At 32.7% G+C, this 18,272-nt stretch overlaps 2 protein-coding genes across 3 annotated transcripts in view; one reads left to right on the top strand and one right to left on the bottom strand.

The window, feature by feature from the left end:
* The window catches only part of LOC105567911, a 4,883-nt gene extending 3,753 nt beyond the window's left edge, over window positions 1-1,130 (top strand). The window contains exons 7-10 of one of the 2 annotated variants that reach the window (XR_001009403.1): window positions 52-176; window positions 230-362; window positions 534-650; window positions 1,036-1,130. Coding sequence is in view for 1 of the 2 variants with exons in the window: in XM_012023177.1 (XP_011878567.1) it covers window positions 52-176; window positions 230-362; window positions 534-599 (324 nt within the window). In the remaining variant the exon portion in view is untranslated. Of the gene's footprint in view, window positions 1-51; window positions 177-229; window positions 363-533; window positions 949-1,035 lie in introns of those variants that run through there. The other variant, XM_012023177.1, reaches the window with a different exon arrangement.
* Window positions 1,131-5,825: 4,695 nt separating this feature from the next.
* Window positions 5,826-12,062, bottom strand: LOC105567977. Its single transcript, XM_012023283.1, has 17 exons — window positions 11,652-12,062; window positions 11,133-11,252; window positions 10,945-11,062; window positions 10,606-10,867; window positions 10,399-10,524; window positions 10,209-10,299; window positions 9,949-10,073; window positions 9,750-9,882; window positions 8,195-8,437; window positions 8,004-8,123; window positions 7,804-7,921; window positions 7,188-7,449; window positions 6,991-7,107; window positions 6,709-6,799; window positions 6,494-6,630; window positions 6,170-6,302; window positions 5,826-6,099 (listed from the first exon to the last, which is right to left on the bottom strand). The coding sequence occupies exons 1-17, from the start codon at window positions 11,787-11,789 to the stop codon at window positions 6,049-6,051; spliced, it is 2,385 nt and encodes a 794-aa protein (XP_011878673.1). The 5' UTR covers window positions 11,790-12,062; the 3' UTR covers window positions 5,826-6,048.
* Window positions 12,063-18,272: the final 6,210 nt, after the last annotated feature.

Below are 18,272 nucleotides of genomic sequence, written 5' to 3' on the forward strand. Positions count from 1 at the left end.
GCCTGATATATTGACTTGAACCAATCTTGTAATTTATGTGTCATTGTGCAGATTGTGACTCATACGGAATTAGTGAGAAACGGTCCTCTCCTGGTTCTTCAATGTACTCGATTTTTCTGTAACAGTTGGATTGGACAGAGGATAATAGATCACAGTTCTCAGATTTCTGTTGCAGCGTAAGTTATTAATCTAATCCTTGACATCATTGATTTGACAGCTATATTTTTAGATATAATGGATTGTGGTATCAAACATCTTTGAAAACAAAAAAGATGTTGCTATTTCTATTAATGAAATGTCAAACTCCATATCGCATAACTATGGGGAAATTATATGTAATTTGCTTAGAAAGTTACACCATGGTATGATAAAGTTCAATTTATAAATAATAGCCGTAAAAATAAGTTAATCTAAAATCTGTACGAATAATCTGGAAAGTGATATTTAAAACGTATAAAAATATTTAATTTACTTTTATGCATTTAAAATTATATTTTAAAAACATACATACAATATTACATTATATGTTTAAGCTGATGAAAACGTCCGCTTCCTATGTTACGTTAATGGTATCGTTAAACTCAGACGATGACATGTAATTATTTGCCATCAGTGGAATGTGGTTTGTTTCGTGCATCATATTGTCAAAAGTATAATTATAAATCAAAATATTTTTGTTCTCACACACATTATCAAAAATATTAATACCTGAAAAATTTTCTCATTTTTGTTATTTCTCATTACTTCTCAGCTGATATGTAATTAAGCACCTATCTTAATAAATATAATTTTGTTTAGAAAAATTTCGTTTCTAACACGGTCGTATATACAGGTTTGGAAACGACATCGAAAATTCAGTCGTGGGGATGTCTCCGTTAAGGAGGTAGGTTTTCGTTCACGCTATTGTCACTGTGCGTCAAGTAGTAAAAACGGGAACGTTAAGAGAGTCAACCCTCACCACTGTTGTTTCCAGACTTGTATGTAAGACCGTGGTTTCTAAGTCCTTCATTTATTTATTTGTCTATTCTCTTACAGAACATAAATATCTATTACATATGTAATGAATATATCCAATGGATACATTTTTCTACTATCGGGACAAGTTGACTACAATAAAGCACGTTCGTATTTCATTCAGTATTTCATTCATTGGTTAAATATTGATTATGTTGGCAGTGCATTGGCCAATATTTCCTCAATATAACACCAATATTTATTATAAAATAAATGCAAATTATTGACTGATATTGTACCTCGATGATAATTAAATATTTCGCGATCGATTGATTGTATTGGCCAAGATTGCCCAATAAAATTGTAATATTGAATATAGAATAAATGCTAATGTAACGCCAATGTTACGTATCAATAATTGCACGGTATTGTGTTTACGTTGAAAGTGCATTGCAAAAATATGAGGCCCTCCACCACCCCCGCTGAATTCTTATCGGCGGTCCTCTTTTGTTTACGATAGAATCGCGTTTTTACATTTTTATAATTTAATTAATTTCTTTTCACAACTTATTTTGAAATATATACAAAAATATAAAAAGAGAGAGAAAGTTACATAACGAAACTGAAAACATGATAAACATGTGACATGTGTGTGTTTACAATAACATACCTAACTCTTAAAATGTAAAACATTAATACAAAATGTTACACAATTCACACAACGTGTTACATATGTGGCTGTGCTTATAATGGTACAACATTTTTTACTAATGTACAAACGAAAAATCAAACTGTAAAGGCAAATCTATCGATTAATTGCAAACGAAACTCTATCGATTAAAAGTCTATGTGAATCAAATTGAACTAAAATTTTATTTGATAGAAAGAAATCGACCTATCTAGAGGCCCTCCACCACCCCCGCCGCGTTTAATCGACAGTCCTCTTTTCTTTACAATTTGGTTTCTTATATTTTTATTATATGTATATTTCATTTTTCTTCTAATTTACTTTAAAATACACATACAATTTTAGAAAAGAAATAATTACACTTTAAAATTAAAAATATAATATCTGTACAATACAATATTTCTCTCGACATTACATATGAAATATTCGGTATGCATACAATAATGTGAAATTCTTGCAATGTAAAATATGTACATATTGCATGTTTGGGACAAAAATTTTAAGTAAATTTAAAGTAAAAACTTAAAAAACGCATAACAACTTCTATCTTATTACATGCATCCGAATGTATACTTAATATTATATTTTTCTAATTTTTACAACTAATGTTGTAAAATTTAAAATTAACACAACAAAATTACAATGTAAAGTTTCTAATCATCATTTATAATTTTATCTATTTTTTTAAATATGGAGTTATGTCCCACTGTCCCTGCCTACCCGAATTCCTACCTACCCGTATTCCGCTGTATAGTCATATCCATTTTCCTACTTATCGACGTTTCAACTTTTTGTTAATAAACCTGCCCTTTCGTTAAAACCGCGACGCGATTTATAAGAGGTCCGATTTGTGATTATACGCGCGCGATTGGGATTTAATAGGGGTCTTTTTAATCTCGCACTAGAGTCCTACCTATCCATTTTCTATCTATCCGCGGCGTGTTTCAATATGATGAACCTACAAAGTTTTAATTAATAAAATCACGACGGGATTTTTGGGACCTGATTTGGAGTGTAAACACGCGTAATTTTTCAGGGATTCGATTTGGAGTTTAACACGCGCGTGGGATTTTAATTGAGATTTCAATCCCGCGTATATGCGAGAATATATAAAGAAAAGTAACCCACCCGAATTTTAACAAATTAAAGAAATGAACTTATTTTGTACATCGCCTGACGTACTCCATCACAGTGGCCAATATTGACCACTCGCCGTAGGTCTTCTTCGTTGGGCCAGATTGGACATACCTTTCGTTGCTCCTGGCCATACAGTCTGGTCATTTCGACCAGAAATCAGGAAGGAAGAAAACTCCTTCCATAGTCGGTTTATCACCGACAGATATTTCGTACGGTTCGAACTACATGCGAGCGTCGATCGTATCGAAATACACGACCACGAGAAGTTAATTAAAGAAGAAAATTAATTTAAAAAATTTGCTGCATAAAACTAATCAAATATATTTTTACTTCCGTTATTTAATCAAGAATCGATAATGACTGTCTCGTCGTGACTCAATCTCCGAAATTTAAGTATATATGTATGTATGTATATAGGAAAAAAAATTTACTTCGCGTTAAATTTAGTTTTATTACATTTCGCGATAAATAAAAATTTTTAATATTAATGAAATTAAACAATAACTTGTTGAAAATTTGCTGAAAGACTGTTCGCGAAATCGACCGCGAAAATACGAAGATGCGTGTAACTGTGCATGTATTCATGCGAGACGCATCTTGAAAGTGCGAGATACACATACAGAATAAATGACGTGAGACTCAGAAAAAAGAAACTTTCCGTACGATAGATAGACCGACAATTGAATATTCTAGTTAATCAATAATCTCATATAATGTATAAAAATAATACAGATTCGACAAAATATTAGAGTCTCACGTCATGGTTTACTTTACACATAAATTTGTTAATGCAAAATGGATAGGCTACAAGTGAAAATATGTGATGCGCTGCAACGGGGCACCCGAACCTCCACAGTAAAAATTACGATTACTCCCTTTCGATAGATAAAATATGTAATAATAAATATGAAATGAAATTGTACTCTATCCATTTTGAGGCAACGTATTTACGAGATATATTAATCTACAAACTACGAACTACAATCTACGATCTACGAGATGCCCTGGTGAAAATAGAATTTGGAGCGTAAATCGAATGTAAGGGGAGAGTGACAGAAGCGTAAAAGAAATGTGTAGGAAGCGTAATTTGGAACAGCGAGGCGTAAAAGAAACCTCAAACGTTTCTTTTACGCTTCGCTGTTCCAAATTACGCTTCCTACACATTTCGTTTACGCTCCTGTCGCTCTCCCCTTACGTTCGATTTACGCTCCAATTTTTATTTTTACCAGGGTGTAGATACGTTGCCTTAATAAAAAAGTTTTTTACTTACCATCCGACGCGCAGCAGCGGAGTCAGCTAAGTTGATTCTGTAACAGAAAAATATAGAATTTATTATATATAAAGTGTTCAAGGAAATGAATATTATAAAATATGAGCAATACTTATGCTTATTAAATGCTTTATTCGATTGGATATTTTAATGATTAATCCGCAAAAGATCTTCACAAGAATAAACTTTTATAAAACTTTAAATTATTTCGTGTTCACTAATTATTATTTCAAAATTATAGAATTAGGAAATAAAACGACTCGAAAGTGAGCTGGAAAAATAGTAATTTTACACTGAATAACAAAAACTTACCGTAAAGTTGCTCCGCTGGCGCCCGATGCCTCTCCGGGCCTCCTCCTCCACTCAGATAGTCCTCTGGGCACACACTCGCGAAAACACAAAGATCGTTCGCGCGATTTTACACTCCCGTTTATAAGCCCATGTGAAGGTATTCTGTTCCGTCAAGTTCGCCTCCACTTCGAGTCGACGAGTATTATACCACAAATACTGCCAAATCTCGGAAGTGTGGCCATCGACAGGAACGGACATTTAAGGAATACTTGTTCCTCAAATGGGCTTTGAAAAGTCTTTGGTTCGAATATCTAAACGGCACTCCCGAACGCGACGAAAATGGAAACTTGATGTTATACGCGTAGAAACAAATCGCCGTAGAAATATGTTTGCGGATCACAGTAATTACTTAAACGCAATTGATAAATGTTATCAACTCTCGTACGAGACGATCGAGATTCTCGTAGGAAACGATCGCGTTACGACGAGCGACGCGAAGACACGCGGAACAACCGTCTCGTTCGAACTGAGCGCGTCGACTAATTCGGCACAATAGATTTGTTTTCGATCGAGGTGTCCGCGCTACGTCATTTCTCGGCGCGCGGTTTTTCACCGAGTTATTTACAACGCTACGTCACAGTTCTTGGAATCCAAGGTCGGTCTACGGCGCTCGGCGAAACAAGGTGACGCCGTACGTAGGATCATACACTCGGTGACAATCGAATAAATCGATTATACCCGCGCCGCTCTGCATATCGTATTATACTTTCTTGATACGCGTTCGCGACAAGTACAGGAAGAAATCGCAATCGCTCTCTGTAAATAATTGGTGATCGATATCATCGCGTGATCGCTGAATCCCCGCGATTTGCCATCGATGTTCGGTTAGCCAGCAAGACAAATATCTAGCGCGATTTACATATGAGATCTATACATCCAAGAATTAAAGCGCTAGCGAACTTGAAATTATTTCTTCACTGCGATAATTACGGACGATAATTGACGATAAAAAAAACGTCTTTAAATGATGCTTGTATTCGGATACATTTCGTAACATCGCAGTGAGTCTCTCGTCGTTTCAAGTATAATTTGTCGGCTGTTTCTAGGCTGAAAACGAGAAATAGTACACGAAATATTGAATCGAGTGCTTTAACTATTTGATATGTGACGTGTTGAACGAAGTTCTTGCAATTAAAAGTAAATTTTTATTAGGACTTTATCTAGCCTGATTTACAATATGCTCTTTGCAATTAGAAAATTCTATTTGGTATGAGCAAACCAATACGCTGAATTTCTTGACCACACTTGAATACTTTTAAACTTTTCATTTTCACCTTACATTTTTCGTAACTGCATCCGGTGTAAAGGTCTTAATCTTTTGCTTTGTCCGAATTAATTATCTAATATACCAACTGGTAATACACAAGCTTTTACGGACTTTTTACTTCTGTTTATTTATTACATTATGATTTATCATTTGTTTCATTATGATCGTATTTCGTGTAAAAGAAATAATCAATATAATCACAAAAATAACTTCTTGAAGAACATATTTTACTTACAATAGAGAGATGAATGAATTTAAATATGTATATATGTATTATATTTGATATAGAAAATAAGATTTGATATACATATATAGAGAAAATAATGATGTTAAAATATTCCCAGAAACTATATAAATCCATCATAAATTTCGTTACGATTTTTACTGTAGTGACGTCAGCATCGTGAAATACGATAAGGATACTTGTAAGATCTAAAAATAAAAGTATCGCAATATTTTTAATTTCAAAAAATCAATGAAATATTATTACGTTTGTACGTACCGAGCTGAAGTTCTCCAACGACATTACAAAAATTTTACCAGCTTTTATTTGGCACGGCCTAGTAGTACGCAACAATGTAAATCTTAAGAGACCTCTTGATCTTAATGAAATCTTATACCAGTCGCAGTTGTAACTGTAATTGCATAAATTTTATATAATTCTTGCTTGCCTACAAAATAACGGCAGTAACTTTCAAATTGTTTAATATTCATAAGAGAGCGCAGAATTATAAAATATATCTTTTCAGATATTTGACATATCTTTTATAAATGTAATATATCTCTTAGCACATGGATTGTTTCAACATAACTAACAGATGCTTACATTGCGTTTTGAAGTCCGCTGCTGTGATCAATCAATCTTTGAGAAATCAGACTCAGGCAAAATACATGTAGTAATTGCGCTAAATTAGCAGAGAGAATTCTGATAATTTCGTCCAGTTGATTGTCTACCATTATCAACTTAAACATACAACTATATTAGGAATTTTCCATATGAAAAACAAATTATTAGCTTCTATATTTAATGCGGACGTTTACCTCAGCCGAGCCAAAACTTAAACATATAATTATATTTCCCAGTAGAAAGAGAAATGATACTGCATAGTTAGATGAGAGCACATCGGAAAGTCTATACATAAAATAATGAAATATAAATATTTTCTATTTAAATAAATTTCATAAAAATTGGATTTTTGTTAAATCAAATATTTAACCTGAACGTCATTTAACTTAATTTGAATGTTACTGTAAGTAAGACCGTGGGTGAATACTGCCATATTAATTGCGCAAGACATACTAGAAAGTGACATTCATACTAACTTTAACGCATGTTTATAGGATTTGATACAGGCAATTATGTTACGATATACTTCATCATCTTTAATATCTGGTTCGGGCAATACTAGGTCCGAGCCTTGTATGCGCTCTATGTTGTATCTATTTGTAACAGAATTACGATATCACTGATGTTAAAACAAAATCCTTCTGCTGCAGCTTTTCACGCGAAGACAACTCACCGTATACATGTAAATAATGCGCACACATGCTGAGTGCAAACTGAGAATATAGAATCGATTGCTATCGGTACAGAGACTATGTAGAATACGCTGATGAAACCATGAAGCATCATCAGGTTGAAATATTTGTCCATGTCAAGAACATGTTCCAAGCGATATAGAAACCTAGCCGTGTATGTTTCATTTATCGGTAAGATCGTATAGATTCCGCTAACGACGACTGGCGTCGTGGAGTAAAAAAGCCACGTTGCATAAAGAGCAACTGGAATAAGACACATCTGTTTTTTTACATTGCTTTAAAAGACACAATATTTTTTTTAAATAGAAAAGCTATTTATCCAGAAGTCCGCTAAATAAAAGAAACTTTAAATGCAACTTTAAGCACAAAATTGCAATGTTCTAAGTATAATCTTCTTGAAGGTAGTTTGAAAGAAAGGAAGAAAAGCGATAAAAAATATTTTTAACTGATAATAATAATAATAAATAGAAAATCACATCGAGAGGGGCAGGTTTGTGATATTAAGAAGTAATATTATCTTCTTATATGTTGCCAGATTTGCGATTATTTGTCCAATAGGAAAAACAAACTAATTGTTATAAAATAAAGGCAACTTACTCGCGTATCGTATCGCGAAGGTTCTACTTTCCTCTGCATAATGCTGTAATATCTGTTTCTCTGGACCGTCATGTTTCATCTTCCATGTCTCTTCGATATCCTCCAGAAGCACTTTCATCTGTAGCTCGAAGAAACAGTTCGGTATACAATCACAGAACGTTCTGATTAGCCTCGCACGCGAAAGAATATAAGGTACAAACTTTATAATTAGTAAACACGCAGTTAATGAACTTCATGATGATGAAGCTGTTCACCAGTAACGGCGACGTATTTTCCATGATGATACTCAGATCCGTTATCCCAGCCGCTAAGCCCCAAAACTGCCGAAAATTAGAAACGAATTCAGCCAGTTTGAATTTTAACGTTTTCCTGTATACGTATCTTTAAATACCTCAAAGGCTGTCAAACTGAAAATAAACACTGCTGCAAGAGCAAACGTAATGTTAGCCTCCAGTCGCGACTGAAATGGCCACAGACCGATTACGGAGAGGAACCTTTTATTCAGATAATAGTAGCGATTGTCAAAGAAAGACATATTGTATTGAGTAAACCAAAGGAGTTTAAAACGATCAGATATCTCGTCGAATATTTTAATCGCAGAGTTAATTTCTTTAAAATCGTATTTCCTTTGAAAAGATTTTCAAAAAGGAAAGTAGCACAACGAAAGAGCAACAGAATATATTCCACAGTACCGCGCAATCACATAGTTTCGAATAATCACTCGCGTTTCCGTCAACGGACTCTTTGTGATCGGAAAGGTTTATAACTGCGACTGTACATTGCACACACATACACACACAATACCCATCGCTCTATAAATCGAGCAAAATTTTTAAAACTTTAAGATAAAGGGTAGTGAGATACGCATTGTAGAATTGCAAACGTAAAACTGACCATTTATTTGATTTAACGGTTGAAAATAATCGGAGAAATCAGTTCTATGAAGTTCAAAATTTTTTGCGTTATTGTTATATTACGTTTCTACTTTTTTATGCAAGCACAAAGGCGACTCAAAATAATCTTTTATCCACATGACATTCTTGCGCACGTACATACACGTTGTACACATTACTTTATTATGCATATGCAGATTGCACACGTGACATTATGTACACATTGCAGTAAAATCCATGTGGAACCTTGCTTTGCATTAATAAGTATAAAACTGACGCGAATTGACGAAAAATAGCGGACCAATTACAGAGGGCTTCCTTATGGCCAGACTTCGATTAGAGGGTCTCTAGTCATAGGGTACGAATTTTTATTAATAACCTAAAACTAAGCCCAGTCAAATTTTTCAAGATGAAAATTTGTCTGAAAGTCTTTATCCTAAATGTACTTTTAGGAACAGAAGGTTATTTTGAATCACCCTGTATATTTATATTATAATAAAATTAACGACACAATCTACTTGAATTTTTCTATAGTCCTTCCGGTAATTGATAAATAAATTAAAGATTTAGAAACAAAATTATTGTAAAGACGTAATTACATTAAGATAAATACTTAACTAGAAATTAATTAGTAAATAAAAAATGTTATACATTTGCAAATATGAAAATTTTCGATAGTATGTTATATATATTGACAACAATGTATTGACGGCAAAAATACTTTTATTCATAATTACACTTTTAATAATATGCTGCACAAAGTGAACCACATTTCGCATAAACCACATTCCGTATAATGCGAATAATTACACGTTCTCAGGGTTTAATGATACCATTAACGTAACGTAGGAAGCAGACGTTTTCATCAGCTTAAAAATGTTATGTAATATTAAATATACATTTTTTACATGTAATTATGAATACACAAAATTTAATAGAATATTTTTATATGTTTGTATGTTTTAAATATCATTTTCCAAAATAGATTATTCGAATAGATTTTAGATCAAATTCTTTTTATCGCTGTTATTAATAAACTGAACTGTATCATACCGCGGTGTAACTTTCCAAGCAAATTATGTATAATTTCCCCATAGTTATGCGATATGACTCGTGACATTTTATTAGTAGAAATAGCAACATTTTTTTTGTTGCTAAAGAAGTTTGATACCACAGTCCATTATACCTGAAAATATATTATAACTTTCAAATCACGAGGTCGTTTGATTAAGGAAAGAAATTAATAACATACGCTGAAACAGGTATCTCAGAGCTGTGATCTATTATCCTCTGTCCAATCCAACTGCTAAGTAAAAATCGAGAACATTGAAGAACCAGGAGAGGACCGTTTTTTAGTATTTGCATTTGAGTTACGATCTGCATAATAAGGCACAAAATACAAAATTGGTTATTTGGTCAATATAAAAGAGAATATTTTCGCAATATACATGGCGGATCAACAATTTATTAAATACATATAAATTGTGTATCCAGAACTTATTATGTATGTACCATAACGCATGAAGAACATTGAAGTAATATTCCCAAGCCAATGTCGCTAAAAATACATACGGCAAACGCTGACTCAATCAGATGGATTAGTCTATTAACAATAAATAGAGATAGAAAAATCTGTGTATTAAGTATATTTATAATATTTTCTGGTAAACCTTATAGTATGATTGGTATGATTTATATGAACCTCTCTATTCTAATTTGCAACTTTATGCATTGTACCATGTCCTTAACATCTCTATCCCCTTTAGATACTGGATTAGGATCGATATGTTCAGGTTTATCATTTACAGCTATGTTTTTTAAACGATAACTGGAAGTATATAAAGTCATATATATATATACATGGAAGAAATATTTTTTGTAAAGACAAATTAGAATAAAAGTAAGGTACCTCAATATAGCTAATAAACCACAGGCATGTTGTAGTATCGCGAAATAGAAGGTATCGATTGCTATCACTGTCGTACAGCTTGCAGCGTATCCTATAAATGTAATTGCCAGAAGAAAATAATAATGCTTATCTATATCCACAAAGAACTCGACTGGATGCGGCATTTGCTTTGTTCTTGTTACGTTTAACGCCAATATGATATCGACTAATGATATGGTGAGTGGCGCCGTCACCATACTTGCTGCAGTCGAGCCTGCAAAAACTGGTAAAAAGGAATAGTCTCTCTTTGTATAATTATTCAGGGGATCAAACGTTCGGTATACTTATTGTTAGGCGTACGTAAATAAGCCCGTGTGAATATCCGACTCGTCTCGATATATTCTATTAAAATCCACATATCACGATGTTTCGCCAATAAATACCAATCGTAACGCACATGCTCAATCAGCTCCCTAAACTGGAGATATGCCAAGTTTTCTTACACAAAAAAGTAATTTTCTGCATTGTAGCACACTTTACACACTTACTGTGTCAGCTTTCCAATGGAGACCAATTAATTTAATAATACATATAGTTACGCCAATTAAAGTTGGTAGAGTATCATAAAAATCATTCACACTTTTCATGCAGTTAAACAAGAATGCGATCTATTAATAAATTGTAATTAATGTATCGTGTCTTTTTTGTTTTGTTTAATGTAGGATGCATGACTTGAATTAACTGCATAGAATAATTCAAGTGACGTAAAAATTGCCAACAATTTCAGAAAACTTACAGTGGCGTGCAAAAGTTTCCGGTCAGTTAATGATTTTTGTCGCCCTTTGTACAAATAAAAAGTAAAGTTTACGCTTTCATAGGTGGCAACTTAACATCCGTGGTAATATGATATAAACATTTTATTTCACAAACATTATTTTAATATTTATAAACTGAATTATAAACTGAATATAGTATTAGCTATTGAGCGTGTTGCACGCCACTGCGTATTATAGAGATTCTTATTAATCCTTTTACGACTTTCTAGTCCTTAATAATGTGCGAGATACCTGCGGTAAGAGTACAATATGTGTAGCAACTATAGCAGAATAAAAAAAGGTGCTTTTGTTAGACTGCGTCGGCCACAGCCCAAGAACCGACAGCAGCAGCTTGTTAGTTCGAAAATATCGGGTATCATAGATGTCCATTGGCTACTTTGTGTTGAAGCAGAATTCTTGAACAACTCAAAGTAGAACTTCCGTCAACTGCACGATATTCATTCGACATTCTCTTGGGGTTTCAATACGTTGGCCAAGAAATATACGTTATAACGTGCCGATTGAAATAGAATCAGTAATAAGGGGAAACGCCTTCTACAACCGGACAATATGCGAGAAGTCTTACAATTTTAATTTCGCTTGTCTTCGATATTGCAGTGTAAAGTTATACTGCGGTAACGCTTATGTTTTGCATAGCATATCCGCTTTTATAAAACAGACGAGATACAGTTATGTACGACAGTTATACATATATACGTCGCATAGCCCGGTTGGTGACATATGCCGATTATAGTTTATTCATTTAATATAAATGTATATTTTTTTTACTACGAAATAGAAAAACATTATCGTTTAGAATGTGATTAATAGTTATAATTTGATGTTTGGTTGATCTATTTATGCAGTGATGGATGTTTGATTTAAAAGGGGCATGTGACATAGAACAATATTAAGAAGTAATTACGATCGTGTAAGTACAAAACTATCAATTGAGCCTTAGACGTTGATCAGTTCAGCAGTTATTGAGATCCGATAATAGAGACAGATACAAAATTAATAGTAATGTTAATCAATAATAAAAATAATAAATACTACTTGATTGTTTAATTAATTCCTTATCAGAAAAATATTTTCCCATTAATTGATTAATCAGCAATCGAAATAAAAAATTTGTTTATCACTCATTAAGTAATCAAAATAAAGAATTTGTTAAATTACTTGATCAATTAGTAACCAAAAGGTAAACTTTTTGATTCGATTGGAATTTTCGGGTTCGCGAGGTTCCCTTGTTAGTGCATTAGAGAAATGTATGAATTTATATATTATATATGTATGTGTATATGATATTTAATATAGAAAATGAGATTTGATATACATATGTAGCGAAAACAATTATGTGAATATGTCCCCAGAAACTACAATTCCATTATAAATTTCGTTACGATTTTTATTGTAGTGACGTCAGCATCGTGAAATATGATAAAGATACTTGTTAGATCTAAAAACAATATCACAATAATATTTGTAATTTTAAAAATCAATAAAATATTAAGTTTGTACGTACGGAGCTGACGTTCTCCATCGACATTACAAAAATTTTACCAGCGTTTATTTGGCACAGCCTAGTAGTACGCAACAATGTAAATCTTAAGACATGTCTCGATCTTAATGAAATCTTATACCAGTCGCAGTTGTAACTGCAAATACATTAATTTTTTATATAATTTTTGTTTGTTTACAAAATAACGGTATTAACTTTCAAATTGTTTAATAACACAGGCCGACAAATTTTACATCTCAAAATTAGAATAGTTAAACACGAAGGTTTTTTGTATGCTGAACACGAATCCGCTGTTCGATTTTCCCTAGTACGTCAGAATTTTGAGATATTCTAACTTAAATGTGCGAAAAAGGCCATTTTGAGGCATATTTGAATTTATGTCACACGAAGAGGAAAATTTTTTGCTTATTACCATTTGTGGTATCTTATACCACCGTAAGTAAATATTCAGCAAATTATGTGACGACATCTGAATAAAACTTAGAATGCAGGAATAATGCGTACACATTTCGAACAACATATGCAGAAATGGATACCTTTCAACAAACATTAATAAGTATTTGCGCAATGTATTTCTAAGTAGAGTGAAATGAACAACGCATTCGTGTTCAGTGCACAAAAGATCTTCGGGATTATCTAATCTGATTTGGGTATGAAAAACAGTTATTTTTGTTGGCTTGTGTAATCATAAGAGAGCTAAATTATAAAATATATCTTTTTATATTTGACATGACTTTTGTGAATCTTATGATCTTTTAGCACATGGACTGTTTATATCTACTAATAGATGCATACATTATGTCTTGAAGTCCGCTACTGTGATCAATCAATCTTTCAGAAATCATACTCAGTCAAAATACATGTAGTAATTGCGCTAAATTAGTAGAGAGAATTCTGATAATTTCGTCCAGTTGATTGTCTACCATTATCAACTTAAACATACAACTATATTAGGCATTTTCCATATGAATAAACCAATTATTAGCTGTTTAAAGCTTCTATATTTAATGCGGATGTTTACCTCAGCCGAGCCAAAACTTAAACATATAATTACATTTCCCAGTAGAAAGAGAAATGATATTGCATAGTTAGATGAGAGCACATCATCGGAAAGTCTATACGTAAAATAATGAAATAGAAATATTTTCTATTTAAAGAAATTTAATCAAATTAGGATTTTTGTTAAATCTAATATTTAATGAATGTCATTTAATTTGATTTGAATGTTACCAAGAAGTTAAGTGTTTTAGAAATATTTGTGAGTATCACGGTCTTACATACAAGTCTGGAAACGACAGTGGTGAGGGTTGACTCTCTTAACGTTCCCGTTTTTACTTCGATTTTCAGCTGCAATTCGCGCTATAGGTAGAGGGGGATGTCATGTGCGACAGATACAGAAGTAGCATATGGCTTTGTCTTTCACAGTTCTGTATTCCGTAGTTGCGACCACATCCTTCAACAACAGCAACGCACTGTGACGATAGCGCGAGTGAAAAACCACCTCCTTAAAGCCCGTATAAGACTACGAATTGAGATTGAGATTAGATTGAAATTTGACCAATCAGAATAAAGTCTACTAATCTCAAGTTTAGCGAATTTTACTCTGATTGATCAAATTTCAATCTAATCTCGTTTCCAGAATCCAGACCTGTATGTAAGACCGTGGGTGAGTACTGACATATTAATTGTGCAAGACATACTAGAAAGTGACATTCATACTAACTTTAACGCACGTTTATAAGATTTGATACAGGCAATTATGTTACGATATACTTCATCATCTTCAATATTTGGCTCGAGCGATACTAAGTCCGAGCCTTGTATGCGCTCTATGTTATACCTATTTGTAACAAAATTATGATACCACTAATCTTAAAACAAAATTCTCCTGATGCAGCTTTTCTCGCGAAGACAACTCACCGTATATATGCGAATAATGCACAGTCATACTGAGTGCAAAGTGAGAACGTGGAATCGATAGTTATCGGTACAGAGACTATGTAGAATGTGCTGATGAAACCATGAAGCATCATCAGGTTGAAATATTTGTCCATGTCAAGAACATGTTCCATGCGATATAGGAATCTAGCCGTGTATGTTTTATTTGTCGGTAAGATCGTATAAATTCTGTTAATGACGACTGGTGTCATAGAGTAAAAAAGCCATGTTGCATAAAGAGCAACTGGAATAAGTCACTTCTGTTTTTTTACATTGCTTTAAAAGTCACAATATTTTTTTAAATGGAAAAACAGTGGGCTGTTAATTTACAAGTCCACTAAATGAAATAAAATTTAAGTGCAACTTTAAACACAAAATTGTAATGTTCTAATTATAATAATTTTGAAGATAGTTTGGAAAAAAGGAAGAAAAGTGAAAAAATATTTTAAACTAATAATAATAGTAAATAGAAAACCAAATCGAGAGGGGGAGGTTTGTGATATTTAAGAAGTAATGTTATCTTCTTATACAGTGTGAGGCAATAATCTTTGTCTACCTCGAATATCTCAGCTATTTTTGGAAATGTGAAAAAATTATAATTACGAAAGTTGTACTATATCAAGGGAGCCATAACATGTTAGTAATATTTTTTCAAAAAGTAGAGGCGCTTCGGAGATTTCAAGATTACTTTCAATTTTGTAAGTAAAATCCCTTTTGTTTATTACACTATCTTCTGTTTTTTTACATTGGTTATTCTACTAACTAATGAACAACTGTTGTCTGAAACATTTTTTTATTTGCCTAATATTTTTTGACATGTTCAAAAGAAAATTGATAACTTTTCAATATTTAATTCATGATATCTCGATAACTGTTTGCCAGAGGGGAAAGTAGTACAGAACTTTTATACTTGATTTGGTCTCAGGAATATGCTGTTGCAATAGTGTTCCTATTATTGCAAATTTTTGTGTATGAAAATTTGGTGTATGTTACAATATACTTTCATAATTATAATTTTTTCATATCTCTAAAAATAGCTGAGATATTCTAGGCGGACAAAGTTATCGTCTCACCCGGTATATTGTCAGATTTGCCATTATTTGTCCAATAGGAAAAAACAAACTAATTGTTATAAAATAAATGCAACTTACTCGCGTATCGTAACGCAAAGGTTCTACTTTCCTCTGCATAATGCTGTGATATATCTTTCTCTGGACCGTCATGTTTCATCTTCCACGTGTCTTTGATATCCTCCAGAAGCTCTTTCATCTGTAGCTCGAAGAAACCGTTCGGTATACATTCACAGAACGATCTGATTAGCTTCGCATGCGGCAGAAGGCAAGGTACGAACTTTATAATTAGTGAACAGGCAGTTAATGAGCTGTTCACCAGTAACGGCGACGTATTTTCCATGATGATGCTCAGATCTGTTATCCCAGCTGCTAAGTCCCAAAACTGCCGAAAATTAGAAACAAATTCAGTCAGTTTGAATTCTAACGTATTTCTATATAGGCATCTTTAAATACCTCAAAGGCTGTCGCACTGAAAATGAACAGAGATGTAACGGCGAACATCATGTTACCCTCCAGTCGCGACTGACATGGCCATTTGCCGATTACGGACGGGAACATTTTATTGAGATAATAGTAGCGATTGTCAAAGAAAGACATATTGTATTGAGAAACCAAAGGAGTTTGAAACGATCAGATACTCGTCGAATATTCTAATCGCACAGTTTATTTCTTTGAAACGGCATTTGCGTATTCCTTTGAAAAGATTTTCGAAAAGGAAAGTAGCACAACGAAAAAAAAACAATGGGATATATTCCACAGTACCGCGCAATCACATATTTATGAGTAATGACTCGCGTTTCCATCAACGGACTCTTTGTGATCGGAAAGGTCTATAACTGCGACTGTACACTGCACGTACACCCACACACACACACAATGCTGATCGCTTTATAAATCAAGCAAAATTTCTAAAACTATAGGATAAGATAGGGTAGTAAGATACATTGTAGAATTGCAAAGGCAAAACTGACCACTTATTTTATTTAACCGGTGAAAATAATTGGAGATATCAGTTCTATGAAGTTTAACACTTTTTGCGTTAACATTATATTACGGTTCCACGTTTTTATGTAAGTATATAATCAAGAGACATGGTAGTGTCTCGCGTCAAGTGTAAGGGTAGTGAATACCGCGCGCGTGAGTTGCATATACGGTATTATAGCTGTAATTCATCAGGTGACAATTGACATAGTAATTGATATTACTGTTCAGAGCCTGAAGAAATAATACAAAATATAATATTTATTAACAGTTAAGCTTAACATATATTTATATTATTATAAAATTAATGATACAATCTACTTGAATTTTTTTATAGTCTTTCCGATAATCGACAAATAAATTAAAGATTTAGAAATGAAATTATTGTATATAAGTAATTATATTAAGATAGATGCTTAACTAGAAATTAACTGAAACATAAAAATAAGAAATATTACATTTGCAGATATAAAAATTTTCGAAAATATATTATACATATATGACAACAAAAATATCTTTATTCATAATATTTTTGATAATGCATATGATAAAAATACTCTTATTCCTAATTATACTTTTGATAATATATTGCACAAAGTAAACCACATCCACATATGGCGAAAAATTACATGTTATCCGAGTTTAATGATACCGTTAACGTCATGTAGAAAGCAGACGTTTATATCAGCTTAAAAATATAATATAATATTAAATAAACATTTTTTTACACGTAATTTTAAATACGTTAAATTTAATAGAATATTTTTATGTGTTTTAAATAACATTCTAAAGTAGATTATTCGTATAGATTTTAGATCGGCTTCTTTTTATGGCTGTTATAAACTGAACTTTATTATACCGTGGCGTAATTTTCAAAGCACATGGCTTTTGACATTGCTTTAGTAAAAATAGTAACATCTTTTTTGTTTCTGAAGATGTTTGATACCGTTAATCCGTCACATTTGAAAATATATTATACCTTTCAAATCACAAGGTCTTTGATTAAGGAAATTAATAACTTACGCTGCAACAGATATCTGAGAACTGTGATCTATTACCTTTTGTCTAATCCAGTTGTCAAAGAAAAGTCGAGTAGATTGGAGGAGCAGAAGAGGACCGTTTCTCACTATTTTCGCATGAGTTACAATTTATATAATAACGCACAAATTAGAAAATTGGTCTGAGTTAATATGTTAGAGAATATTTTCGCAACATACACGGCGTACCAACAATTTATTAAATAGACATTAAATGTGTACTGAATTTATTATGTATATGTATACCACAACGTATGCAGAACATTGAAGTAATATTTACAGGTCAATGTCGGTAAAAAGGTATATCGCAAACGTTGAGACC

The sequence above is a fragment of the Vollenhovia emeryi genome, unplaced genomic scaffold (assembly GCF_000949405.1).
Source record: "Vollenhovia emeryi isolate VEMERY1.0 unplaced genomic scaffold, V.emery_V1.0 DF939133.1, whole genome shotgun sequence".
Classification (NCBI taxonomy): domain Eukaryota; kingdom Metazoa; phylum Arthropoda; class Insecta; order Hymenoptera; family Formicidae; genus Vollenhovia; species Vollenhovia emeryi.